This window comes from Hipposideros armiger, unplaced genomic scaffold (assembly GCF_001890085.2).
Source record: "Hipposideros armiger isolate ML-2016 unplaced genomic scaffold, ASM189008v1 scaffold_910, whole genome shotgun sequence".
Classification (NCBI taxonomy): domain Eukaryota; kingdom Metazoa; phylum Chordata; class Mammalia; order Chiroptera; family Hipposideridae; genus Hipposideros; species Hipposideros armiger.
The window spans coordinates 486,936-514,442 of NW_017732260.1; the positions used below are offsets into that span (position 1 = coordinate 486,936).

General features: G+C 53.5%; 1 protein-coding gene across 2 annotated transcripts; it reads left to right on the forward strand.

The window, feature by feature from the left end:
• Positions 1-80: 80 nt before the first annotated feature.
• Positions 81-22,414, forward strand: PLEKHO2 (pleckstrin homology domain containing O2). 2 transcript variants are annotated; one of them, XM_019630434.1, is made up of 6 exons: positions 81-217; positions 6,136-6,285; positions 10,791-10,907; positions 15,256-15,360; positions 16,853-16,951; positions 19,447-22,414. In XM_019630434.1, exons 1-6 carry the CDS (start codon positions 206-208, stop codon positions 20,452-20,454), a joined length of 1,491 nt encoding a protein of 496 aa, XP_019485979.1. In that variant the 5' UTR covers positions 81-205; the 3' UTR covers positions 20,455-22,414. The 2 variants fall into 2 exon arrangements, with proteins under 2 accessions (XP_019485979.1, XP_019485978.1); XM_019630433.1 differs by lacking the exon at positions 81-217 and adding an exon at positions 5,638-5,875.
• Positions 22,415-27,507: the final 5,093 nt, after the last annotated feature.

The window sequence follows — 27,507 nt, forward strand, 5'->3', positions numbered from 1 at the left end:
GACCCCTACCCCCGCCCGCCCCGCCCCGGAAGCCTCTCCCCGCCCCTGGCCCCGCCTCCCCGAAGTTTCTTGGGCCCCCGGCGGCCAGCGGGACAGAGCGCAGAGAGCCGCCGCCCGGCCAGGCGTGGATGGAGCTGGCGGAGCCCGCGCGGCGCCGGGGGTGAGCGGCGGAGCGGCCGATCGGCCGGACCTCAGCGGACTCGGCATGGAGGAGGAGGTGAGGGCCGGCCAGGGGGGGGCCTGGGCTGGGGTCTTCCAGCCACTCACGGCGGTTGGGGTTCCGGGCTCAGGCCCTTGTTCCTGCCAGCCCCTCTCTCTCAAGTCTCCGGACACCAGCACATCACCCCCTCACTCCCACCCCAGGCAAAGCCTAGGCGGGGGCGGGAGTAGGGATAGCATGTCCGGCACTTCAACGACCGGTCCTGCTTTATTATCTCTTTCGCTTTTCTCATCAACTGTGGGCATGTTATTGTTCACATTGGATTAACGGAGAGACCGAGGCTCTGCTGAAAGTGGCTTGGGGTGCTGGGCTTGAACTTTGGTTACTGTTGACACCCCGTGCCAGCCAGTTCTGATCCTGGGGGGGGGGGACAGACTATATGTTGGGCTGCGGGGGTGGTGTGTGTGGAAAGAAGTCTGTGGGTCCTTCCAGTCCCTGTCTCAAGGAATCGTGAGGCAGTGACCCTATCTGGTGGCTGGAGGACTGAAGAAGTTGCTCTTTTTCTCCCCTGTATAAGTTCCTGTGAGTCCCCTCTCTCTTGCCCTCTCACCTGCCCCAGAGTTGGGCCCATCTAGGCCTGATCCTGGTGCCTGCCTTTCCTACACCCCTAGGAGGGCTGAGTCCCTGGAGGAGCTGGGCAGCTGGACCAGCAGTGTGCCCTTTGAGCCTCCTTCTTCTCCCTCAGAACCCTCCTGGTCTAGGGTGGGGGCAGGCACTCTGTGACCCCTGTCCTTTACTTGCAAACTCAGTTCTCCCAGCAGCCCCATCATCCAAGCACACAGCAATCACTTAATGTGTGCCTATGGAATAAATAAATTAGAGGAGGGGCCTGCTGAGTCTAAAGGACTTCGCTTCTAGTCCTCTGAGGAGGTCTCAGCTTATGTCCCTCACAGTAAAAGGGAAGGGGATATGTCTGTGCCTGGATGTGTAGGGAGGAAAGATGAAGCCTTCATTCCTGGGGCAACCCTGGCCAGTTGGAGGGAGGGCCTTGAGTGGACCGGGCTGCCTGTGTCCCCATCAGAGCCCCTCTCCCTACTTCCTGGCGCCACTGCCCAGGGGCAGCTGGGCTGTCAGGGTTCTCTCCAGGCCAGGCTCTGTGTTTCTGTGGGATAGTAGATAAGTCACTTCCCCTCTCAGCCTGCGTTTCCTCTTCTACAAAATATAGGGCTTGAGGGCCTCCTCTCCGGGTCCTGACTGTATGATTGTGGCCCCTTCTCTCAGAGTGGGTGGAAGTAAGAGGCAAAGTCAGGCCACTATGATTTGCTGTGGTTTCTAGCTGACGGGGGTAGGGCAGCCCTCCCCCACCCCAGGCCCCTGTTGTGAGGGCTGGGCTATCTGGCTGTGGCCCCTCCCCTTCTCCCAGAGGATGTGGGACAGGATTACTCCATCTCCTGATCTGCTCTGGCCCCTGATTAAGGAAGTTCTCCTGGGACGCCCTCGGCCCATGGTTTGTGTCGTGGCTAACCCAGCCCAGCCCTGCACTCTCTCTGGTCCTGAGTTTCTAACATTGCCACTCACTGATTCTCAGGTGCCAAAAGCTCCTCTCATAGCTGGGCCATCTAAGATCTTGCGTACTTCCTCCCTACACAGCCAGGGACTCCCTATCCTCTACCTCCCCTTTGCCATCCCTAACTCTTTTCCTCCCATTTCTTCTCCCCGTCACTTCCCCTCATTTCTTGAGGCCTCAGTGTCCATCTTTGTTTCTCTAAAACCCCTCTTAGATCGTAGTCAGCTGCTCTCTCCCGTGATCCCAGGCTGGCCTCATCACCTCACTCCCACTTAGCTGCTTTCAGCCCTGCCCCCAGCTTGAGCTTCCTCCTCATGCCCCAGCCACCCTAGTGCCAAGCCCCCTCAGCCTCAGTGACCTCTTCTGTGCAGTGGGTTGATAGTCTCCATCAGACTGAGGCTTGGTGAAGAAGTGCAGGTCTGGGCACTGGGCATCTGTCCACTTGTGTTCTCAGGACCTCAGTGTCCCCACATATAAAATGAAGGAGGTGGGCAATCCAGAAATGCGATGATATATGTATAGAAGCTTTGAAAACTGCAAATATCCATCCATGTGAGGTATTGTTGCCTCTGGAATAAGACGGAAAACCCTGGAGCCAGGCTTTCTTGTCTCTGCCTTGGGGTCCTGCCCCCGTCCTGTCAGCCATGCCTTTCTCTGGCTTGTCCTCCAGTGGCTCCAGGATGCTCAGTTGACCATTCCCATCTAGAGAGAAGCAGGGCAGTGTCCTATACCAGGACGGGTTTTGTGACCTTGAGCTAATCTCTGGCCCTTTCAGGGCCAAGCTTTTTCGTTCTATAGTGAAGGAGTTCAGAGTATAGAGTCTTTGATACCCTCTGTGCCTTTCCTTCTCTGGGCCAAGTTGTGTGTCTCCTTCCCTCCTCACAGTCCTACCAAAATCCTGCCTTCTGCAAGGGCTTCCCAAACTAAACCCAAGCCCTTCCCGACCAGAGAGCTAGAACCAAGGTGTCTCTCCGGATAGGGGCTATGTCCCTCCCAACAAGCTAGGGCCCTCTTAAGCAGGGGATGCCCACCCAACCCTCAGACTGGGGACTTCCGTTGTGCAGGCTCTGTGTTGCTCCCATCAGACTGGAAGTTCCCCCAGGGCAGAGCCTGTGCTTCCTCTGATTGACCCATCAGAGGGCTCTCACATAGTGGGCTCTTAGTAGAGTTCAGTCAGAGCATCACTGGGTTTAGTCAAAGGGCAGCGATGATCATTATAAGCTCCCTGTGATGTGAGGTGCCAAGTTTTCTTCTGCTGGTCTCCATTTCTCTGTCATAGCCTGTGTCATGGCTTTCTACCTGCTCCCTTCTGTGCACAGGGTCAGGGCAACCTGGCATCTTTTTCCTCTTAATGAATGATCCAGAGACCCTTCCACCTCAGACAAAGGGGAGCCAGGCTGGTTCCCAGGGGTGCCTCAGGAGCTTCCCACAGTGGGCAAGGGAGGGCCTGAGTGAGGATGGATAGGAGAGGAGAGGGAGAAACAGGAAAAACAGTGGTCAACAAGAGGAGAGGAGGCTGAGAAACTGGGCTGAGCAGGACAAAACCTCCCCTGTGAGCCCTGCCAAGGGAAGGGGCCACTTATTAAAACTTACTGGAGCCTAGCCAGGCCCCCTGGTGGGAGAGTGTCTGAGGGGCAGGGAGAGGGGCTGGGTGAAGGGTGGCGGGCAAGCAGGTCACCCTTCAGGTTTGCTGTTCCTGCGGCTGATTCCTGATACGGAGACCCTTCCCTGGGCTTTGGTTCATGCCTTCAGCCCCCTCACTTCTCACTCCCCCTATCCAAAAATGCCTTCCTTCCTCAGTCCCCCCCTGCCCCACCCATCCCTAAGGCCCTGGACTTGCTTCTCTAGCTAATCCAACCATGGTATTCACTGGACACTTCTCTGCTACACCCAGAGAGGACAGTGGTCACGGCACAGGTTCCAGCTGTGCCCCTTGGGAGCTTCTAGCTAGCAGGAAGTTTTCACATGTCAGTGAGGCAGGCAGGGGAGGTCACAAGTGGATGGGATTTAGAAAGGGGTGTGGATGGGCCCCTGAAAAGCAGGAGGTGAACTTGGAGCTTAGAGGTGAGAAACCTAGGCAGCAGCTTCATGCTGCAGCGTTCCTACCTACTACCTTGTTTAAGAGATACCGAGAGCCTGCAGGCCTAGGAAGTGGCCAATAGTGTTGCAGTTGCTAATGGAGGGGTGTGATGTGTGAAATGTGGGGGTGGGGGTTCCCATTTCCCACTTCTTCCAACCCTGGGCTTGGGCCACCCAGCACGGTTCACTGAGGGGATGAGGGCCCTGTGGCTCACACAACCCATGGGGCTGAACACAGGGCCTCTGGTGATGCAGTGAGTGGGGGTTGGGTGCATGATAGGATACAAGCGCCTCCTGCTTCTTGTAAAGGGCCCTGAAGCCCCCTCTTCCCCTGGTCAGAGTGGCTCATAACTGGCCTGTAGGCAAGCCCCTCACTTCCTCTTTCTCCATCCGGGAAGGTCATTTGGAACCATCCCACTTCCCCATTTTTCTTGTCATCTACAGTTACTGAGAGAACCTGAGGGGGCACCTCACATTCCAAGGAGCTCCATGGGCATTGATACCCAGCAACTAAACTCAGAAAGGTCTTATTCTAAATTCTGAACCAGGCTCAGGAAGAGAGAGAGGGTCCCTGAGAGTCAGGGGGATGGCAGTGACTACAGTAATAGTAATGACAGCTACCATTTACTAACTCTAGGGTATCTTAGGCATTGATTTATATGCCATCTCTTTATTCAGCAGCAAACATTTACTGAGTACCTGCCGTGTGCCAGACACTGTCTAGGCAATGAGGATAAAGCAGTAAACAAAACAAAAATCCCTGCCAAAACAAAAAAATCATGGAATTATAATCTTTACAACTTCTGTTAATAGCTCCATTTTACAGATGAAGAAACTGAGGCTTAAAGAGATCAAGTGACTTGCCTCTGGTCTATGTGACTTGGGCTTCAAAGCTCAGACTCCCAACCGCCAGACTCTGCAGTTCAGAGGGGTGGGGGGTGGGGGGTGCAGTGAGAACCAGATTAGGGCTGCCCTGCCATAATAGAGAACAGCGAGGCGGTGCCCTACCCAGCCCCTAACACCTTAACCACACTTCCATCTGCCCGGGCTTGTCCATCCAAAGGCAGCTGTGGCCACAGGGTATTCTCTGGGGAGAGGTGTGCGTCTTTTTACTGGGGTCCCTTTTTGAGCTTTATGTAAATTATAAAGTAGTCAAAATTAGTGCTCATTTCCTTCTAGCATGCTCTAGATTCTGACAAGTTCTTGACCCCCCCCTTTCCTCCCCCCTCCCCTTCACACCCACTACTGTGGGTACCAGTCACTGCAGCACAATGGTAGCAAGTTGGGTGTATTTTTATTTTCATTTCACAGATAGTTCTTGAGCACCCATTATATGTAACGGAACAGTGCTAGGTGCTGGGGACCATCTGGTAGGCATACACCTGGCCCTCAGCTACCCAAGCAGGTAATCAAGGGGCACAAGATGTCAGTGGCTGGACTGGAGGCCCCAGGGTGGCTGCCATGTCTTAGAGAAGGTTTCAAGTTTACCTCCTGTACCAGCCTTTGACCAAATGCAGAGTCCTTGGAGCCCTCACCAGATGGGGTGGCTGTCCCAAAGTCCTGGCCTGGAGGAAGGAGGCAGGCAGAGAGGGTTCTTTAGAAGGGTGGGGTTAGAGGGCAGATTACCAGTCTGTCTGCCCCCTTCCTCTCATCCTTCTGAGACTGCTTAACTGCCCTTTTCTCTGGGAGGCTTTCCTGGGTCACCCTACCTGAACCAGGTTTTACACTGTCCTGTCTCACCCCCCACCCTTCACTGTTTTCCTTTGTAGCATTTCACACTTGTAAATGCGTTTGTGTTTAGTGTTTATTTGTTCAACAACTCCTTTCCCGAATTGCCAGCTATATGAGGGCAGAGATCCATTATGTTTTTCTTCTGCTTATACCAGCACCTGGGACATGGTAGGTGCTCAGTACATTTGTTGGCTGGTTAAACGAACGCATGGGAGGCAGAATGATGGAGCAGTTTGAATTCTGGCTCTGTCCCTCCAGCTGTGTGACCCTTGCAAGTCATCCCTCTCCAAGCTCCAGTTTGCTGTGACATGTGGATAATGCTGCCACTGCCTCAGCGGGTAGGTGTATGGGTTAAATGAGGCAATGTGTATAAAACATAACACGGTGGAGCAATAGAAAGCGGCTGCTGCTGTTATTATTGTTGCTGCTCTTATTATTTCTAATACTGGATTAAGAATATCTGCCTTGGGAACTGTGGGGATGCTCACATGGGATGATATCAGTAGATACCCAGCTGGGGACACATCTTAGTGTGGCCTGTGGACTGTGTGGCCCCATGGTGGCAACCCTTATGGCATGTCCTGGTGATATCTTACAGGGTGTGAAGGACGGGGGCGAGAAGCCTCGGGGAGCACGGATGGCGGACAAGGCTGGTTGGATCAAGAAGAGCAGCGGGGGCTTCCTGGGGCTCTGGAAAGACCGCTATCTGCTGCTCTGCCAGGCCCAGCTGCTGGTCTACGAGAACGAGGTGAGGACCTGCCTGGCCCTGGGGCTGGGGGTGCTGCGGCAGGGGGCAAAGTGAGGGCAGCCCAAGCCCACAGGAGGATCCCAGAACTGGGACTGGAAGACATGTTCCACCTTTGCCATGCTGTGCAACCTTGGGCCAGTATCTGATCTTCTCTGGGTCTCTACGGCATGAGCACGATACCTCTAGATGCAAGTCTAGGGCTCCTGGATGAGGGGCTCTTTGATGTGCCCCTCATAGGGATGTGTGTAGCTCCTCAGCTGTACACCTACACTGCAACTCCCTGTCCCTGGGCTAGGTTCCACATATGTAAATGTTCCAGAAAACTTAAGCTTGCTCCATTTAGCAACGACAGTAGAAATAATACTTATCGCTCATACATGTTTGGAGCTCTTACATACCTCTCGGATGATGCTCATGACAGTCCCATGAGGGTGGTCTTCATGTCACATTGCACTGAGATGGATCTTAAGGCCCAGGATGGCCAAATGACTGTTCAGCTTCTCAGTGAATGAAGGAACCAGGTCTAGAACCAAATCCAATGCTCTTCACACTCATCGATGCCAGCAAGTAAACCCTAAAACTAATTTTTGGTGGAAGTCCTCTAAAATATGTTGAATATTCTCTACTTTCTTCAACAGAAGACACTGGCCTGCCTGAGTCTTCATTGGTGGCTCAGAGTCACTTACTGTCAGGCTGTTGGCAGTGCCATGCTGTATTTTTCAGCTTTTCTTTCTCCTTTAACGTCAAGCTGCCAGTTGCCACTGCTGCTGTCCCTGTGCCTCTCAGTCCTCACATCTTCCCACTTTAGACTGGTGCCCCTTTTCATGTCAGCAGGCTTGGAACTTGGACAATCAAGGATGCTAAAATTGTGTGTAATTACTTTGTCGAGTAAGAGTCGACAAAGCTCTGGGTGAAGACCTGAGGAGGAAAGGTGGCTTTTACTTGTAACTGATGTTTGTGTCCTGGGGTTGAGGCTATCAGAAAATGGGCTCCCACTCTGTGCCTTTGACAGGTGGAATAAATGGGGGAGAAATGGCCTGGATGCAGACGAGGGGACATCCTGCCTGTTCCCCACCACCCTCTCTCAGCATACCTCAGGGTATCTTGGCAAATTCATAATTGTCCCAGGCCAAGAAAGATTGGGACTGCACATCTACATGTTTAAAGGCGCTGCCCCTGAGTAGCACCTTGCTTTTCCTGCCTCCGGCCCAGGTTCATGGAGTTGGGGTGTCAGAGAAGCGTTGGAGGAGGGCGAGGGGGATGAATTGTGCAGACAGCCCTCCAGATGTTCTATACCATTGCTGTCACCAAATGAGGATGTACTGTGGTGGCAGCAGGGAGATATTTTTATAAATAAAGGGCGTTGTTTCAGCTTCCTCCAGTCCCAGCTGCCTAAGAGTTAGTTAAGTGACAGGCCCCCAGCTGTCAGCCTGTCGGACGCTGTTAGACTTGTCCTGGGCCACTTTTCCACATCTGGCCACAGCTGGGAGGCAGGCAGAAAGGATTTCACATCGCCTAAACATGAAAAATCTAAATCACACTTAAAAAAAAAATCGCTATTAAAAAACCTAATGTAGTTTCAAAAACTTAGCCCTCAGGGCTGAGGAGCTTGGCCCAGGAGTAGAAATTGAGAAATGCTTCTTAGTTCAATTCCTCTTTCTTGATGTAAGGAACTAAGCGAATGCAAGTGACTCTTGGCTGTTTCTTTGCTGTCAGTGAGGCTGACGTTCCAAAAATGCTGCCCCCGCCCAGCGCCTGCTGGTCTGTCCATTTTTCTGAGCTGCAGAAGGGCCAGATGATTCAGCATTCTGGGTGGAGAGGAGACCCAGGTCAGGCAGCAGTGGGGGGCTGGGTGGTGCAGATGAACTGACTTTCTGTTTGGGCCAGTAGTTGTCCAGTTGCAGGAGGCAGGTGAGCTGCGCTCTCTGCAACTGGAGATCCTTCCCCAGGCAGCTTCCTTCCTCTGGATGCCCAGTAGGAGGGAACTTCCTGGGGTCTCACTCAGGGTCAGGCACTCACTGTGTCCCTCTGGAGGGCTGCCCCTTATAGGCAGAACAGAAAGGAGAGCAGACACATGCAGCATAGGGTAGAGAGAGATGGCCCAGCAGGGAGTTAGGACTGTTTTTCCCCATGGCAAGGTATCCCTAGCACCTAGTCCAGTGCCTGCACCTGGCAGGTGCTTTGTGCATGTGGGACCTCACACGAGGGAGGGAGCACCAAGGCTCGGGCTCATAGGAGTGGGCAGTGGAGCTTCCTGGACCAGATGGATTTTACTGTCCGTTGTGTTGAGTGGAAGAACCTGGAGGGGATTGGAGACTAGGGATTGGAAATAGATGTGTGGAGGCAAAAATGGGAAAGACACCTGATTGAACCTGGATGGAAAAGCTCAGGCCACGCTGGCCATCATTTCCGCTTTCCCTGAGGGGCTAAAGAGCGGGTAGATCAGTGGTTATCCACCTTAGCTGTATAGTCATCTGCTTTGAAAAATACTGATGCCTGGCTCCACCCCTCCAGGGATCCTGATAAGTTTGGGATGTTGCCTGGGCATTGGGGTTTTTAAGGTCCCAGGTGCCACCACAGTTGAGAACCTTTGATGTAGAACAGAGGTTCTCAAACTTTTGTATACATCAGAATCACCTGGAGGGCTGCTAAAACTCTGATTGCCAGGCCCATTCCCCTAAGATTATAATTCAGTAGGGATGGAGCCTGAGAATTTGCATTGCTAACAAGTTCTCAGGTGATGCTACTGCTCTGGACCAGGTACTACACTTGGAGAACCACCACTGGTGCAGAGCAACCTGTTGCTAAGGCACCAACTGAGCCTCTGCCTCTGGCTGGGAGGAGTGAGTGAGCTGTGCTGGGAAGATCTCTGGCTTGGGAGTCAGAGGATGTGGGTTTGAGTTTGGCCCTGCCCCTTATATTCAGGTCTGTGCTCCTCGGGCAAATCAGACCTCACTCTCCTCCTCTTTAAAATGAAGCAAATACTGGCTTTTAGGGTGATTGAGAGGCTCAAGAGAATCAGGGATGTAAAAGTGCTTGAGTTTCAGGGTTTCTTAGTAGAGTTGTCCCTCGGTATCCATAAGAGATTGTTTCCAGGAATCCCATGGATACCAAAGTCCACCAGCGCTCTAGTCCTCTATATAAAATGGCACAGAATTAGTGTATGACCTATACTCATCTTCCCATTTACTTTAAATTATCTCTAGCTTACTTATACCTAATACAATGTAAATGCTATGTAAATAATTGTTATACTGTATTGTTTAGGGAATAATGACAAGAAAGAAGTGTCTATACATGTTCAGTACAGAAGCAACCATCGTAGGCCTAACAATGTAGCTTTTTTTTCCCCCCAAATATTTTTGATTCAGAGTTGGTTGAATCTGTGTATGCAGAACCCTCAGATATAGAGAAGAGTCAACAGTACATGTGGATTATCGTAGAGGGAAATTGGGCCATTTCCTTTGCAAATAATCGAATCACTGCCTCCCAGGTATCCCACTCAAAACTGCAGGGGACTGAGGCAGTCCCTGGGTGGGTGCTCTTGCTGGCTGTCTGCATGACGTCCAACAGCAAGAGTTTCCTTCACTTGTTGGCCAGTTTCCCCCTCTGTTCCCGCCCTGACCCAGGGCCTGTTTCTACTTCCCTGGAGTCTCCAGGGTGAGACTGTGTCACATCCAGGAAATTGTTCCAGCTGGGTCTTCCTGGAAGAGGAACCAGTTGACCACCATTGAGGGAGGAGCTTGTTCCAGGCAGCTTGTTGGAGAGGCACCTGGCGGGTAAAGCCCAAGTGGAGAAAACACTCGGGTGTCAGGGCGGGCGGGCAGGAAGGCAGCCCAGCCAGTGTCCAGAGGTGGCCTAGAAGAGGCTGACCACTGTCCAGGAAGATAGTCCAGGGGAACGGGGTGCTCTTAAAGGAAACTTGCCCTTTCTGTTGTGCTGGCCGTGAAGTGTGGCCTCTCGAAGCCAAGGGTCAGCGGAGGAAGATGCCAGTGGAAATGTCAACTCAGGATCACTGTGGTGAAGGCAGGGCATGTAGCCCAAATGTGCTGTATTCATACTTACCTCTGTGGTTCTGCCTGGAAAGCCTTTTCATCTCTCATTCTGTGACAACTTGCTTCCTCTTCCAAGTTACCTCTTCCACAAATCTCTGCCCAGCCTCTGGGCATGCATGGACCCCCAGACACCCTTTCCTAAGCTTCTCCAGCTTCCCCTGTTTCCTCCTTTGGCCTTAGGCATATTTGAGTAAGCCCTGTTTCCCACCTTGGGGCTGTGAGTCCCATTTCTCCTGTGCACAGTGAGCCTTGAGGGTGTCCCTCCAGCCAGTGTGGGTTTGCCAGAGTCTAAATACTGCATCTTGGAGATTGATTGGTAGCCCGAGGTCTCCCCTGACCAAGTGATGCCCTTACTGAGTGGGATCAGGGTCTGAAGCAGGGCCAGGGTGTTTGAAGGTCTGGGTGCGTTTAGTTCTCACCACTTCATGTCCCCTCCGTCTCCCTCCCCAGGATGAGCAAAACTGTGTGGAAACAGTGGAGCTGGGCAGCTATGAGAAATGCCAGGACCTTCGAGCCCTCCTTAAGCGGAGACACCGCTTTATCCTGCTTCGATCCCCAGGGAACAAGGTAGGGCTGTGCCCACTGTGGGCTGACCTTCCTCCAGGCTGGGGTCTGCTTGGGTGGGTCACCCCTGGAGGCTCTCTACGACAGGCTGGGCTCCTGGATGCAGCCTGAACATTCTCTGTGGAGTGTGCCTGAGGCTCAAACCCCAGGGCAACCACAGATTGGACCTTTTGCTCATTTTGTCTTCGCATCCCTCCAGCCCCTGGTTGATAGGAGATGCACTTAGGGCTCTGCTGAGAGGTCTGCTCTCCTCTCCGCTTCCAGGCTCTGGGCTGCAAGGGCCTAAAAGACCAAAACGTGGCTCTTCCCAAGCTGTAGTTGGAAAGTAGCCTTTGGGAGGTGGGGCCCTTGGCCTTCTCCCATATCCTGGACACAGGAGACCTAGGGCTGAGGCAAGAAAGCTGGGGATGGAGCTTTCATCTCACCAGGCCTCTGACACTGTGACGTACTCTGGGCCAGAGGGGAAGGTGTGACCTCTCCTTCATCCCAGGCCTTCCTGGGTGGGCCACCCCTCTGCCCTCCGTCGTGGACTCAGTGCTCGGGGATGTGCAGCCCCCGAGCTTTCCTCCCCTTGCACTTTCCTTTCTTGACTGTTGCTGGAGAAAGTCTCTTGCCCAAGAAGTTCTTTCCCTGGGACATGCTGTGTGTGCAGATGAAGTTCGCTGTTTGTACCACGTATCTCCGGCAGGGAGTCCGGGTGGGTGTTGACACATGGCATAGTTTCACAGATATCAGGAGGGAGTCAGATTCGAGGCTGGTATGTACAGCACCTCTCGCCAACTAGCGCCCATCTGCAGCTGGGTCAGGCCTCGCCCTGACCTTTTCACATCATGTGGAGCTTCTCAGAGTGGGGCTGAGTCACAGGCTGAGGGCTGGGGCGGGTCTGGTCTGGGCCTGCTGGAGGCCATTATGTTTCTTGCCCAGCTTTTAGGGCCAGGAGCCCAGTCTCGTGTGGCTCTGGGCCCTGGAGGAGACCATGCTGCTTTACTCACTAACACTTTGTCCTGCTTTGCGCTGGGTTGGGGCAAAGAAGCAACTAAGGGGTTCTAACCCTGGGATTAGGGGCGGGCTCAGGGAGGGGGCAGGTTTATAGTGTCATGAGGGTTCATGGGCTGGGCCCAGGTTTCACTTGACATTTGCTACTTAATGGCTCTTTGAGGAAGAGGAGAACCGCATTTTAATCTTTTAGGCCCTAGAGCCCCTACCCTGTCCTGGAGGCCTGCCTCCTCTCTAGTTGGTGCTCTATTTGTGGATGTGTGTTTGAGAGACATGCAGGTTTTGTTATGTGTGAAGTTTTGTGCCTGTGTGCCCAGTGCGTGTGTGTGCTCCTCTGTGTGTAGGTGGGTGTTTACCTGGCCATGGTCTATCTAGGTCTTTGTGTGTCTCTTAGTGAGCTTATGTGGATGTGGGGCAGAGGGGGCCTTGCTTCTCTGTCCTCTGCCAGTGCTGTTCTGCGGGCCACCTCCTTTCCCCAGCTCTGAGGATCAGCTGCTGGTGGGCCAGGTGGATTAGGCCCAGCTCAGGGTGGGACATCACTTTCGGAGAGGCCTGTTCATGCAGTTACACTCTCAGCTGCTTCAACCAACACCCCAATTCTGCTGAGAGTTCAGGTTGGCTCTGGTGACTTTGGGAACAGGATGATCAATTGGGGACATGGGCATGGAGCAAATAGTGGGGGCTGCGGGGCATGGGACAGCATACCCTGATTCCAGTTCAAGAGTGCCGTGACCCTTGACACCACAGGAGCTCACACAGGGAGTGGGGGCTCTCCAGAGGGCAGATGGGGGACCGCCCAGAGAACCACGTCCCCCGCATCCTCTCACCCTCCTTTCCTATCGCCCTGGGTGTTCCCCATCCTCAGTGAGGCTGCCTGCTGGCCAGGAGGTCACATGACCCTGGCTGTCTGGTCCTGAAGCCGCCTGTTTTTTCCTTCTAATCAAATAAACAAAGACTCCAGTGTCTTGCATGCCCCTCTCCCCCCTGCCTTCCCATCCCCACGCCCCTGCCGTGAGGTCACAGGCAGATGCTGCCAGGAAGCAGGGTGGCCTCTGCTGGGCTTTGCTGCCCTGCTGGTCTCAGCCAGCTTGGCCCTTTCCTCTTTCCTGCCTCCTCTCCCCCTCCCACTTTTACCCTGTCTGCCATTTTGTCCTCCCCTTTTTCTCAGGCCATGTGGGCCTGTTCTGTGGCCAGTCAAGTTAACTCCTCAGAGGGCCTGTGCCCCTGGGGCTTCTTAGAAGGACTTGGGGAGGAAACCTGTGCAGCTTGTGGCTCTTCAGAACATGGGTAGGGTTGGAGCCAGAGGAGCAACTTCTTGGTATTCTGATAGTTCCTGTTCTGATCGCCCTGTGGAGTTACCTTGTAGTCTCCCTCCTAAGGGAGCCCTTTGGCCAACACCCTCTTCCCAGCCTGCTTCAGGTGGGCTGGGCAATGGGAAGGCGCAGTTTGGGTTGGGTCCAGTGGTCTGTTCTTGTCCCGTGGAGTTCTGGAATGGTGAGGAGACCTGTGCAGAGTGCCACTGCAGGCTGGTGGGACTAGAACTTTGTAATCTTGACTCCCAGGCCAGTGTTCTTTTTCTGCCCCATTCTTGCTGCTTCTGTTGCTGGGTTCAAGTGCACCTCGCAAGCTTTCTGGGATGCTAAGTCCTGCACCAGGCAGGGTCCCCACCAACTCCAGTCCTATGAGCAGGAGCAGCAGCTGAGCTCAGAGGGGCTGGACCTGGTCCATCTTTCTCACAGCCCCATCACAGGGTTGGATGGGCCCTTGCAGAGCCCAGATGCAACGCTGTCCCTCCCTGAGCCACCAGCAGCCCTGATGGCTGGGCTAAGAGGCAGTTGCCAAGGTGCCCTGGAGTTTCTGACTTAACTGCAAATCTGCTGCCAGGATCGAATTTACCCTGGTCATGCAAATGAGCATTTGGCTGTGCCTGGCATGGAGAGGTGGGTGGGACCCAGGGCCCTGTATGGGGAGAAGCAGGAGGCAGCCAGGAGGAAGTTATATAACAAGGATGCTGAGGGGGCCAGGCCAACTGCGGTGTTACATAACTCAGAGTGGCGGGCGGGACAGTGCTATCTAACACCAGGGCGGGGGATGGGCAGGCTGGTGACCCGCCGGACCAAGAACTAGGGCATCTTGAGGTCAGAGAGTGGGCAGTGGCCCAAAAAACAGGGAAAAAGAAGGAAACTTGGGGGCCAGTTCATTCATTTATTGACTCATTCATTCAGTAACTATTTACTGTGTACCTACTATGTGCCAGGCTCTGGCTTTGGTCAGGTTGAATTCCGTGAGCATTTCTCTATGGTAGGTGGTGGTATCCCTTTTTCCAGACGAGGAAATGGGCTGTTTTGTCTAGAAGGAATGCCGTGGTGATAATTCCTATTACTGAGCACTCACTCTGTGTCCAGCTCAATTCAACACTTTAGACACATCAGTGATCTTCACAGCTCCACGAGGCAGGTCACTGTGATGTTTTCTTTTTATAGATGAGGAAACTGAGGCTCAAGGTCAACACGATGTAAGTGGTGGTCTGTCCAGCTCAGAGGTCCTATTGCTGTGTCCACCACGCTAGGCAGCCCCTCAGTTTGCATGGCCTTGCTCCTTCCACTATTTCCTGTCTGACCTTGGGGCCTGGCAGGGAGGGGGCTCTTTGAGCTGTCCCTCTGATTCTAATATAGTATCGTGGAGCTCCTGCCTGAGATAGGAAGGGACCTGTGGGGTGGGGGGTGGAGTCAGGAGTCATAGGATTACTTTAGGCCACCTTGGCCAAATTCCATCCCACCTGGTGAGCCTGTGTTTCCTCATCTGTATGATGCAGGTGTTGGAATTGACCCCCAATCCCCTTTATCTCTTATATGGTTCAAGGAGACACTGAGACTTTTTCACTTGGGGCAAGGATTGGGTGTGGGGCCCACTGGAGAGCTAAAGGTGTTTCTGGTCCCAGTGGACCTTCACTAGTGGACACCCCTTATGCCTGTCACCTTCGTCACCCCAGTCTGAGGAGACTGGGACTATTGCTACTTTACAGAGAAAACTAGAGCCCAGAGGTCAGGCAGCTGGCCTGGGGCGGGCAGTCACATGGAGCGAGACCAGATCTAGGATCTTTCCAAAGGGCAAGGCTGATACTAATCCAAACCTCTGGCAGCTGCATGCAGGGAAAGAGCCCCTTCTCTTCTGGACCTGTCCCCTCCCTTGCCCTGATGCCCTGGTGTCAGACCTGTTGTAGGGAACATTTTGGTTTGCTCCTGGCCATCTGTGCCAGGGCCAGCTTTGGGATCTGGGGTGGGAGGCTTCCTTAAAACCCTACATGTGAGCCTGGTTAAACATCTGCCATCCACCCCACCCATGCCCCCTGCAGGTCAGCGACATCAAATTCCAAGCACCCAGCGGGGAGGAGAAGGAATCCTGGATCAAAGCCCTCAATGAAGGGATCAGCCGAGGCAAGAACAAGGCTTTTGATGAGGTGCGATGCAGTCCTGTGCAGGGCTCTGTGTCCCCTTCCCCACGGTGTTGTGAGCTCAGAGAGGACTCTGCCTCACCTCATCCCAGTCAACCCCTGCTACAAACACTGGGGCATCTGCTTGTTACCTCATTGAATCTTTACAACACCCCTCAAAATAGGTGGTAGTGTTCCCACTTTACAGATGAAGCACTGAAGTGTAAGGAAATTAAGCGACTTGTTTTACATGAAAACATGGGTAAGTGGTGGGATAGAATTGAACTGATTGCAGCCATGTATCCTTGCCAGCCTCAGCTGGAAACATCAGGCGGGCCCAGGCCAGAGAGATTAGGGGGTGAATTGAGAGCTGGAAAGCTCATTTTTCAGTTTGGTCATGAAGTCCAGGCCAAACTGACTCTAGCCCTCGGCTTCCCTATCTGTTTGCAGTGGCCACCCAGCCCCCTGGGCTATAGTGGTGATAGTGGCAACAGTGGCCATGATCAGGCTTGTAGCAGGCAGGGTGTCCCCTGGGGCCAGATCTCCTATGGAGGATTGTCTTTGACATCATGGATTTGTAGCTATTTGGGCTAAAATGCACCTGAGGGCCACCTGGGGTGACCCTTGGATTGTAGAAGTCTGAGACCTGAGGGAATGAATCTTCTCAAAGCCCCTTACTTGAAGCCATGGCTCCTATGTCGTGTCTTATGTGACTCTATTATGTTTAGCCTTTCACTAACTGGGGAAAGTGTCCCCCTTTTGTGGGACAGCAGTGATGGTACGTACTGTGGGTGTTGAAAGCCACAGGAGCATGGGCTGGGCCTCAGCCCATAGTTTTGGCAGATCCGCATCAGCTCCTCCACTGAGGAATAGGGGCAGCTGGCCCCCCAGCTGTGTCTGGGTCCTGAGCCTGACCTGGAGCCTGGAGAGCCTTAGCCCCATCCCCATTACAGGGACAGGCTGCTCCGGGGTTCAGAGTCTGGATTTTCCATGTGAATTTTACTCTGTGGCTTCTTGGGCTACTATTCACCCTCTTTCCTTACTCTCAGAGAGGAGATGCTGCCCTCTAGATACCCCGACCCAAAGGGGCAGAGGCCTATCCCCAAGGGTCCTGGGAGAGTGACAGGGGCCAGGGCAAGGCCTCTGGAAGCAGGTACCAGGGGATCATGGGCTGTCTTCTTCCTCTCCCCCAGCTAAGCCCAAAAGCAGCCTCAGGGCTGTTTATATATTTGCAGTAGACTCAGGGACAAGGGCTGATAGCCCATATTTGGGCAGGAAGACTGAGGCAAAGAGGGCAGCTGCAGAGAGAGGGAGAGCCTCAGACTGCAGAGAGATGACAAAGGCAGCGTAGAGACAGGAAGAAGAGTCGGGGTCCAGACACGGGGAGATGCTTCAAAGAGAGGCAGCAATGGGGCGCTTGACCCTGCAGGTGCAGACCCTGACTTTGAATTAATGCCTGAGCATTTCCTCCTCTTCCCAAGGCCTGGTGGGGACTGACCTGGTTCCTTCTCCTTCCCAGGTAAAGGTAGACAAGAGCTGTGCCCTGGAGCATGTGACACGGGATCGGGTGCGTGCGGGCCAGAAGCGCCGGCCACCTACAAGAGTCCACCTGAAGGAGGTAAGACTTTGCCCCAGCTTGGACAGGTGGGAGGCCAGTTGAGCTGGGGACCCCAGCTCCTTAGGATGGTAGCCAGGCCCGGAGCCCCATTTTTCCTGAGGACTCCTAGAGCTGAGGCTTCCTGAGTTAGGTATGCGGAGATCTGTGTGTGGAGACACGTATGTTAGATGTGTTCAGGGTGTGGATATATGTGCCTTTTGCGCTCGTTGAGTCCACACACTGGCCTTAGCTCGAGTTGGTGCCTGAGGGAAACTGAAACCCTGAGGGTACTCCCTGCCTCTCAGAGCTCAGTTTCCAACTGGAGAAAAGACCAGCTTCAAGCAGAGCTGTGTTAAGGGTTCTGGGAGGCTGGGGCAAAGGGACCACAGAGGACCCACTGACACTTGCGCTGACCCCTGGAGGATGGGAAGTGTTTCAGTTGGCAGATGTGGTATGAGGGAGATGCCCAGTGGGGGGAATGGTGTGAGCTGAGCATGAGGCAGGAGAGTTTAAGGTGTGCTGAATCCCTTTGACTGGGAGATCTGTCAAGGAAGGTGAAGTTGGGGGAAGGAAATTTTGGAGGGCTTGAATGCCGGAACTGGGGCCAGGATGGATGGGAGGGTGTGTTTCAGAGGTCAGTTTGAGGACCAGGGTAGGGTGGGTTGGGTTGAGGGAGGGAAAGGCAGGGGACCAAGATGAAGAGGGAACAGCGAGGCCTCCAGGCTCCTGCAGGAGTTGAATTGGGAGGGGTCAGTGGGAGACAGATTGGCAAGCAAGAGTCACCTGGGCTTTTGATTGACTATGGGGCTGTGGCAGGTGGACTAGACTGAGAGGGAGGGTTGTCAGAGGTGCTCCCAAGCCTGGAGGCTGCGCAAATAGAGGCCCTGGGCACAGGGAATTTAGGAGAAGGTATGGGCAAGGGGAGGGGCAAGGGAGGAGCCCCTTTTCATATCAGTGTTGCTGATGGGGGTGGGTAGCAGGGGGAGAGGTCTTGGAGGTCAGGAAAGAACCTCAGCAAACCCTACATTTGGGGAATGGAGGGCAGCAGGGAGCCAAGGAAGAGGAGGCCAGAGAGGCGAGTGGCACATCTGGGGAGAGAAGGGCACAGGACCTGGGGTCATCAGCCAGGTTGGCAGCCACAAGTCACGAGGGCAGGACTGAGGAAAAAGCAGTGACGTTTACCGCGTGTTTTCTCAGAAGCTTAGGGCTGTCATGGGGTAGAGAGCTGGGGGTGCTAGGATGAGAGAACCATGGGAGGGAAGGAAGAGAAGGGAAGGGGCCAAGGTCACTGGAGAGTTTGTTTTGAGGTGAGGCAGCCTGTTCTTGTCTGTCAGCTGAGGGGAAAAAAGCCTGTAGAGCAGCGGTTCTCAACCTTCCTAATGCCGTGACCCCTTAATACAGTTCCTCATGTTGTGGTGACCCCCAACCATAAAATTATTTTCGTTGCTACTCTATAACTGTAATTTTGCTACTGTTATGAATCGTAATGTAAGTATCTTTGTTTTCCGATGGTCTTAGGCGACCCCTGTGAAAGGGTCGTTCAACCCCCAAAGGGGTCGCGACCCACAGGTTGAGAACCGCTGCTGTAGAGGGAGTGGACTGTAATAGCCAGAGAGAAAAGGAATGCCTGAGGTGGAAGGTCTAGGAGGTGTTGGGGGAGGGCCAGCCTTTGAGGGGAGATCCTTAGAGAATAATTCAGGGAGGGACTCTTGACTGATTGAGCATGAGGGTCCCAGCCAGGATCCCCACCATCTGAGGGACCTTGGGAGAGAGGCCTACTGTCCAGCCCTGTTTCAGGGCCTCTGAGGCTCCCTGGGAGGGTCCCCATGACCATGTGGCTGCTGGGTATCCCTTTGGGTTCCTGAGGCCTAGTTGGTGTCAGCTGTCTGCTTGGTGCAGCTGTTCCCCTCTGGCAGTCAGCTGTGGTCTGGGGCTGCCTACGTCTGGGGCCACATCTGACGGTGTGAGGAGAGTGGGCACTGCTGAGCAGCTGGCAGGCAGGGACTTCGCGATCTGGGCCAAAGGGCTGGGTGTGGGGCTGGAAGACTGGTCAGAGGTCTCCAGGGAGGGGAAGCAGAAGTGAGTGAGCAAAAGTCAACTCTGGAGACCTGGTCCTATCACCTAATGTCTATGGGAACCCTTGGTGGGTGGTTGCAGAGAAGGGACACTCTGAAGGCCATACAGCCGGGAAGGGGTCAGAAACAGGGCTGGAACCATGTCCCCTGCTGCCCAGGCCAGTATAATTGCCACTAAAGAGAGCAGCCTCTTTCATTGGCTGAAGAAGCCAGACTGGGGCACCAAGAGGACACCCTGGCTCTAACTTCCTGGCCTGTGATTCCAAATCAGGGAATTCTATGGGACTGAGGGAAAGGAGAGGATTCCTCAGAGGGCATGGAGAGTGGGGGACTGGGGACCTGAGCAGCCTGGATGGGAGGGCTTTAGTACTCTTATAGGTGGGCACATCAGACCCAAAGGCCAGTCATCCAAGATGATGCCCATATGCTGCCCCCCACCAGGTAGCCAGCGCAGCTTCTGATGGACTTTTGCGCCTGGACCTGGATGTTCTGGACAGCGGGCCGCCAGTGTTTACCCCCAGCGATGACGTCGGTGCAGCCCAGCCCCGGGAGATACTCCGGCCCCCCATGCCTCCTACCAAGCCTTCCCCAGCTCCTGAGATGACCAGCCTTGGTGACAGAGTGGAAACCACTGTGGGGGAAAGAGCCCCAACCCCTGTCTCAGCAAACTCTGAGGCCCACCCTGAGAGCCCAGAGGACTCAGAGACTCTAGTGGGGAAGGACAATGGCTTGGAACAGCCCCCCAACAAGGTCCTGTCTGACAAACTGAAGGTGAGCTGGGAGAACCCCAGCCCCGAGGAGTCCCCTGACGCTGAGAATGTGGAACCACGCCCGATGCTCTGTTCTGAGACTTCTGAGGCTACGCCCAAGGAGGGTGGGAAGCCCCCTACACCCCCACCCAAGATCTTATCAGAGAAACTGAGAGCCTCCATGAATGCGATGGAGCCAGCCCAGAGTCCTGGGGCCTCTGAGACCTCTGTCCCAGGCCCAGCGCAAGTCTCGGTGAATGGCATGGATGACAGTCCTGAGCCTGTCAAGTTATCCCAGGCTGCAGGCACCCCAGGGACTCCCCCAAAGAATGCAACAGTGTCCACAGCACTGCCACCCTGGGACCAGCCACCTCAGTTTCATCCCCGCTGCTCCTCCGTGGGGGACCTGCTTGGGGATGGCCCTCGGCGTCCACAGCAGCCTGGGGTACGGCTGTACCGGGCCCAGTTGGAGGTGAAGGTGGCTTCAGCACAGACGGAGAAACTGTTGAACGAGGTCATGGGCAGTGAGCCCGCCCCTGCGAGCGCCGAGACATTGCTCAGCCAGGCTGTGGAGCAGCTGAGACAGGCTACCCAGGTCCTGCAGGAAATGCGAGATCTGGGAGAGCTGAGCCAGGAAGCACCTGGGCCACTGGAGAAGCGGAAGGAGCTGGTGACTCTCTACAGGAGAAGTGCACCCTAGGGCCTGCCAGGCCAGGGCACCATCCCCTTGGCCAGCCCAGTCTATCAAAGCCCTGCTGAGAAATGTGCTTCTGCTCAGTCTGTGTTGAAGGGCCAGTGGGCATGTCAGGGTTTGGCCAGGACCTGCAGAGACTCCTGGTATCCTCCCTGCCCTGCCTTGGCCAGTGGTGTCAGGTGCCACCCAGGGCCACTGTCTGGCTATCTGGCCGGCCTCTGGGCTCTGGCTTGGGCTGGGAGCACACACTCAGGACCTCTGTGCTTGCATGGTTGCTCCGAAATGCCCCAGGGCTTTGGGATAGCCCTGGGGATTCTGGGGGTGGCATAGTCTCTGCTTCTCACCCCCAGTAGTTTACATTCCTGACTTCTGAATAGAGCACAGCTGAGCTCCCCGCAGCCTCCATGTCCAGATATCCTGAGGCAGAGAGCCTTATGGCACAGGCAGCTGCAAGCCATAACCAACCCTCCCACCCACCTGTTCCGAGTAGCTGCTGAGACCCTGGATCCAGGCTGTGGGTTCATACCTCAGTTGAGTGAGACCTGGAACCCAGCTAGGGCCTCTGAAGGCAGGTGGGAGGCATCTGTGTAAAAAAGCCATTAGCTCTGCGTCCCCTCTCTGGGCCTGTCCTATTCTGCAGGCCTTCCCCTCTAGTGAGCTGTCACCAGAGGACAACAGGGTGGAGGAGGAACTCGAAGGGTCTCCCTGCCTTTGGACCAGCTTGTGTCCAGCCTTGCACATTCCTATAGAGGTGAACCCCAGGATGACCCTGATGTCAACATCAGAAAATCCTATGTGTAATTCATTATAAATCAACCTTCAGAAGAGAAGCCACCCCAACTTCTGTGCCTCCCCAGATGGGATTTATAGCTGGGTCTCTGTGGTTCCTCCTCAACCCAAGCAGGTCCAATATCCCATCATTTCTTCTAATGCTGAGGGGGTATGTCAGGGCCTAAACCACTTCCCTCTCTCCTCTTCCCCCCACCCTTCTGGCACAGGCCCCAGATGGACTGCTCCTCCTGACCTTCCTAGTGGAAGGAGAGTTTTCTCCTGGTCCTTCCCTAGCCTGTGTCTGCAGCCTGGACCTCTCCCTAGGGCATCTCCATTACCCCTGGCTCTGGGAGCACGTCCAGTCTCCATCCTGCTGCAGCAGCTGGACTGAGGGCAGAGCTTGTAGGTGCAGAGGCCCTGAAGGCCACAGCCACTCTCCCTGGGGCCCATGGGAATGGGAGAAGTTCCTGGGGGTTTCTGCATGTGCACTTTTGTTTACTGAAAGAGAGGAGAGGGCGGGTCACAGCGTCCCCACACCCAGCCAGCAGTCGTGCCCACTGAGGCCTGCCGGTGCAGGTCAATGCCGTCTTCACTGTACTTCTGCTTTGTTCTTGAGGGTAATAGCCAGGGATCAGGAGAGGCAGATGTTCACTCTGTGGCCTGTACCGGGTAGGGGTGAGGGTAAGCAGCAGTGTCATGGCTCGTGAGCCCCCATGGGCCTCCCCAGACCACACTCCTTGGACAAACTAGGCTCTCATGCCACAGTCTGCCTGTTCCTCCATCTGTGTCCAGTATGAGAGCAAGAATGCCATCAGATGCCCACAGTCACATGGCCCCCTATAGTCTTCCTGTGGGGAACAGCTTTACGTCACCAGCAGCCTCGGCTGTCTGAGGCTTTAACCAAGTCACCTGCTTCCAGGGACTAGAGCCTCCTTTACCTCCTCTGATAAGTGTGACCAGGCTGAGCGAGTCTCTCTGAGGCCACCTCAGTGGCCTAATGCCATTGGTTCCTATGGGGCCCCCATGCCTTGGCAGCCTGGGTCCCAAGGAGGAAGCCGGCTTTCAGGGGAGGGGGAGGAGAAGCGGGAGTACGCAGGTGCTGCCTTGCCTGCCCCCTCGAGGAGGATGGCACTCCATGTCTTCTGCTTATGAAGCGCCTTTCTTGAAGTTTGGCAATAAATCCCTTTTTATGGAACATTTCTGCCGCAAGCCTGTTTGTTGGTGTGGGACCAGCTCCAGGGCTGACCTCAGAAGCAGAGGGTAGGCGGTTGATCGGCGGCTTCACCAGGCCTCCAAACCCTGTCGTAGAGCACCCTTCCCATCGGCTGGGCTGGGTACTGCCCTCCCACAGTGTTCCATCTTGGCTAAGCTCAGCCAGGACCCAAATTTTACCCACACATGTTTCTACAGGCTGGGGGCTAATTTCATAAGGGGCAATGCGTTTCAATTTTTAAAAGCTTTATTTGGAAGTAATTTTAAACAGAAAAGTTGCAAGAATAACAACAGCACAAAGAACACCCTTATACTCTACCCAGATTGACGCATTGGTTGTTTATCTTTTGAGCACTTTCTCTCTTTAATGTACACACGTTTTTTCCCCCTGAATTGTTGGAAAGTTATAATAGTTATCATGGTCCCTTACCCCTGAATACTTCAGTGTGTATTTCCTAAAAAATAAATATATTCTCTTATGTAACCATTACTACTGTTATCAACTTCAGTAAATTTAACACTGATATAATAGTTACTAAAAAAAAAAAGTAGTTACTGTTAATATTCCAATTTTGTCATTTGACCCAATAATATCCTTTATCATATTTTTCCTCCAGCATTGGGTCAGATATTGCATACATGTTTCTTTAGTCTCCTTTAAATCTGAAATGTTTCCACAGCCTTTCTTGATCTTTCATGACGTGGACATCTTTGAAAAACACAGTCCTCCTTCCCTCCCACCCCCCTCTTTTAATAGAACATTCCTAGCTTGGGGTTTATCTGAGGCTTCATCATAATTAGATTGAGGTTATGGATTCTCAGACAGAAAACTGCATAGGTGCTACCAGGTCCTTCTCAGGACATCATGTTTGGAGATACATGCCTCCATCTGCCCCTCACTGATGATGTTAATTTTGATCACCTGGTCAAGGTGTCTGATTTCTCTACTGTAGAGTTAAGACTTTTCTCTTGCAACTAATAAGCAATCTGGAAGACATTTTAAGACTATGCACAAGTATGTTGCACCTCATCAAAATTTCCCCCTAGATTTAGTCTCCGTTGAGGAGGCTTGCCTGCACAGGTGTTTCCTATGATGGTTCAAAGTGATTCCAGCTGTTACTTTAACCTCAGTGCCTGGTCCTGCTTACGGGTGAGCCTGGGCCCTGCCTTATGCCCATGGCACCCATAATACATGTCAGCAGGATCCCAGGGCTTAACTGAGCTTTCTTTGGCAGCCCCTGGGATGGTGGACAGAGGTCCAAGTCAAGCTGCCAAAGTTCAAGTCGCGCCCCCCCGCCCCCCCCATGAGTCTCAGCCTTGGGACCTCAATTTCCTCACCCATGAAAAGGGAATTGGCAATGCTCCCCACTCCCCCATGTGGGAAAGTACCGCTGTGCTCCCCAAAGGTGGGCTCCCCTCCTCCTCCAAGGGCTGCTGGACAGGCCTGGTGACTAACATAACAGGAAGCACCTGACCCAGGGCCTATCGACTGTGGCTATGACCCTTGCATCCCTCCTGAGTTCTCCAGCCACTGGCCTGATGCGTGACTGCCACCCTGAGTGAGTGGTACCCCAGGTGAATCACTTTACCTTCACCTGCCTCTTGTCTGTGAGGACCCAAGGTAAGGGAGAGTAGTCCCTTCATTAATGGGGGTTCCCCTCTCCCTAGCCCAGAAACAAGCTCTTCTCTGGAGGGCCACCTTAAAGGGAGCAGCTGCTGGGAAGGTGTCAGTGGCCAGCCATAGGGCTGAGGAAGGATGTGGCGAGAACTTTCTTTCCCTCTGGTCCTGGGGGCTAGAGGTCTTTTGAACACATGCTGCGATATTTCAGTGCCCTAAAGTCCTATGGGTAGTTATAATGGACAGTTTTGCAAAACACAAGATGGCCACCTTCAGACAGGACTCAGGACAGCAGGGACTGTTAGGGATTGCCCCTCCCTCTGCCCTCACATGAGCTTGGGACCGGGAAGCTCCCTGTATCTTCTTGAGCCCCCATGTTTTGTGCCCTCATTTAAGTCCTGTCTTCCTGCCTTCCCCCTCATTCCATGAGACATGAGACAGGGCTGTCAGAAAAGGTCACATAAACTCACTCAAATGGAGGTTTCTCTGATGATATGAGAAGGCTCTGTGGGGGAACGTGGAGGGTAGAGAGGTAATGGTGGGAATTCCTCCCTGTTCTCATAATTTTATTAGAGGAACAAAATTCTTGGAGGAAGTAACAGGGTAGAAGTAGAAAAACCATGACTTCAGATTTGAAGGCAGACACATGTAGATTCAAGCCCCAGCCATGAATGAGTAACCTTAGGCAAACTGTCCCTCAGTTTTTCCAGTCTGTAAAATGGGCTAATTCTCTGTTTTTCACAGGGTTGCTGTGGAACACTTAGCCCATGGTCTGCCTCATATAAAATGTTTAATACACTCTAGCTTCACAGAACACCTATTTGGCAGTCCTATATATTGGTCTCTTGTCACCACAGTGGCCTCATGAGGAAAATGTGTTTATGTTCACTCTTTTGTAGGTTAGGAAACTGAGGCTTAAACAATTTGCCTAGGCGACCACAAGTTGGTATCAGGACATGGGAGTTGACCCCCAAGGCCACAATCAACTGCTTCTGCTTTTTCTCTGGAGAGCCTGTGACCTCAGATGGACACTCAGCCCTGGGGACTTCTGGTGAGCTTGGGGTATTCTCACCTTTTCTGGAGCCTGGAGGATACCATAAGGCTGGCCTGGCTCTCTACCAGCCAGCTGTGGCCCAGGGGAGAGGCTCGGCAGGCCCTTCCCTTATAAGGACAACAACTCAGCTGTGATGAAACTTCTCGGCTGCTCAACTGGGTGGGTGGAGGAAGGGAAATGACGGGCTCCAACGGCTACAGCTGACAGCTTGAGCCTCGACAGGAACTCGCCCACGAGCCTCCCCTCTCCCCTTCCTGTGTCTGTGCTGCGCCTAGTGGGGCTTTCCAGAGGGTCCCACTGACAGGAGAGGGGTGGAGGAAACAGAGCCTGGGAGGCCAGAGCGAGTGGCCCACAGAGAGGAAGATGCATAAACCGAGGCCTAGAGAGGGGACAGGACCCTTGTAGGCACGGCAGGAGGCATGCAGCCTGGACTCCAGTGTAGGCCTATCTAGCCCCAGCTCCACCTCAGACTGGTGAGGGCCATCTGAGGGTCCGGTGAGGAGGCAGGGGGAGGCTCTTGGAAAGGCCTCTGTCTCCCTTTGGACCTCTAAGGTCAAGTAATAAAGGCATGGGGGCACGGATGGAGCTGGTCGGCTGGTAGCGTTACCCTCCTCCCTTTGCTGTGTCCCTAAATCTGCCTTCCCCAACAAAATTCATCAGTCCACTATTTATCTGAGAAACTAATCATGGAATCACAGGATATCAGCACTGATAAGGTTCTTTAAGACCATCTAGTCCCATTTGCAGGTTTCAGAGAGGCGGAAGTAACAGCTCAGAGGACCTGAACTTGCCCATCTGTATAGTACAATTAAAAAATATATATGTAATAAATTATATATAAAAAAAAAAATTCCGGGGGAGGGGCTTTTATTAAAAGTTCCATTTTAAGAAATCCCAACTTGTTAGCTGAACTAAAAAAAAACAAACAAAACAAAGGGCTTTTCTGCAACCAGGCAGGGTTAGCTCTAGGGATTAGTGGTTCCCTGGAGGCCACACTGGGGGCGTGGGGTGAGGCCACTTCCCAAGGGAGAACCGAATGTGGCAGATGGACAATCAGGCTCCGACCCTGCTGTGCATAAGCTGTGTGACCTGAAGCAGCTGCTCAGCCTCTCTGAACTTCTCTCATGTCTCCTGGCAGGGTGATTTTGAAGATAAAATGTGATAATTTAGATAAAGCATCTAGCTCAGGGCCTGGCACATAGTAGGGGCTTAGTAAATGAGTAACAATATTGTGTGCTAGGCACCTACTCTGTGCCAGCATTAGGTGCTGTGGATTCCAAGTACAATAAAATGGGATTCCTCCCCAAGTTGCTCATTGTCAGTTGGGGAGACAGACACCCCCTCCCAACTCTGCGAATGCAGTGGGATGAGCCTGAGTTAGATGGGCAAGTTCTGCAGCAGCACAGAGCAGGGATCAACAGGCTGCTTTTGCTGGGAGAATCAGGCAAGGCCTCTTGAGAAGGTGACCTCTGCCTCGGCCTTGAAGGAGGAATAAGAGTTTACCAAGAAGAGGAGTTGGGGAAGGCCCTTGAGACAGAGGGAACCTCATATGCAAAAACAGAATCACAGTGTGTTACTGGAGCCGTGGCAAATTCTTTGTGCTGTATCCTGTAGGAAGAGGTGCTGAGGGAAGAGTGGGGGACTGGGAGATGAGGTGGCAGAAGGCAGGGTGTCATGCTGTTCACTCAGAAAACTTAGACTTTATCCTAGAGACCAAGGGGAGTCATGGGAGGTTTTCCAAGCAGGCAGAGCAGGCTGTGGGGTGAAGACTGGAGGCAGGGAGACCAGTTAGGAGGTGGTTGCAATGGAACAGGTGTGGAGTGGTGAGGGCCTGGGTTGGGACAATAACTTTGGAGGTGGAGGGGAGGAGTAGATTCATTTTAGGAGGCAGAATGGGGAATTTGGGGTTTTGTGGACGTGAGCGAGATGGAGTGGGAGGAAGGGAAATCAGAGATGACTCACACGGTGCTGGGGGTATGGAGGCACCCTTTCCTGAGGTGGGGAGCACTGGGGGAGAGGCAGGTTGGGAAGAGGACGGCAACTGTGTGGAGGGCTGTGGTGAACTGCCAGAGTTAGGCTGGGGACAAATCCAAAGGTCACAGAATATAGATGGTGGGTGACTGAAGACACAGCATGGCAGAGCTATATCTTATATGTTACTCAGGATTAGATTTACTGTGACAAGAGGCCATGGTGTCAGGAGAGTTCATCAGAGGCTAAAATCTGAGCTCTAGGGGAGATAGGCCAAGAGAACAGTGACACAAGTTCATTTCTCTCTCATGTGGGTAAAGCCCAGCAGGAGAGTGCACTTCTGCAGTGGCAGCTCCATAATCATCTGGGTCCCGGTCTCTTTCTCTCTTACTGTTCTGCCATCTTAGCACTTGACACCCACGGCAAGACCCAT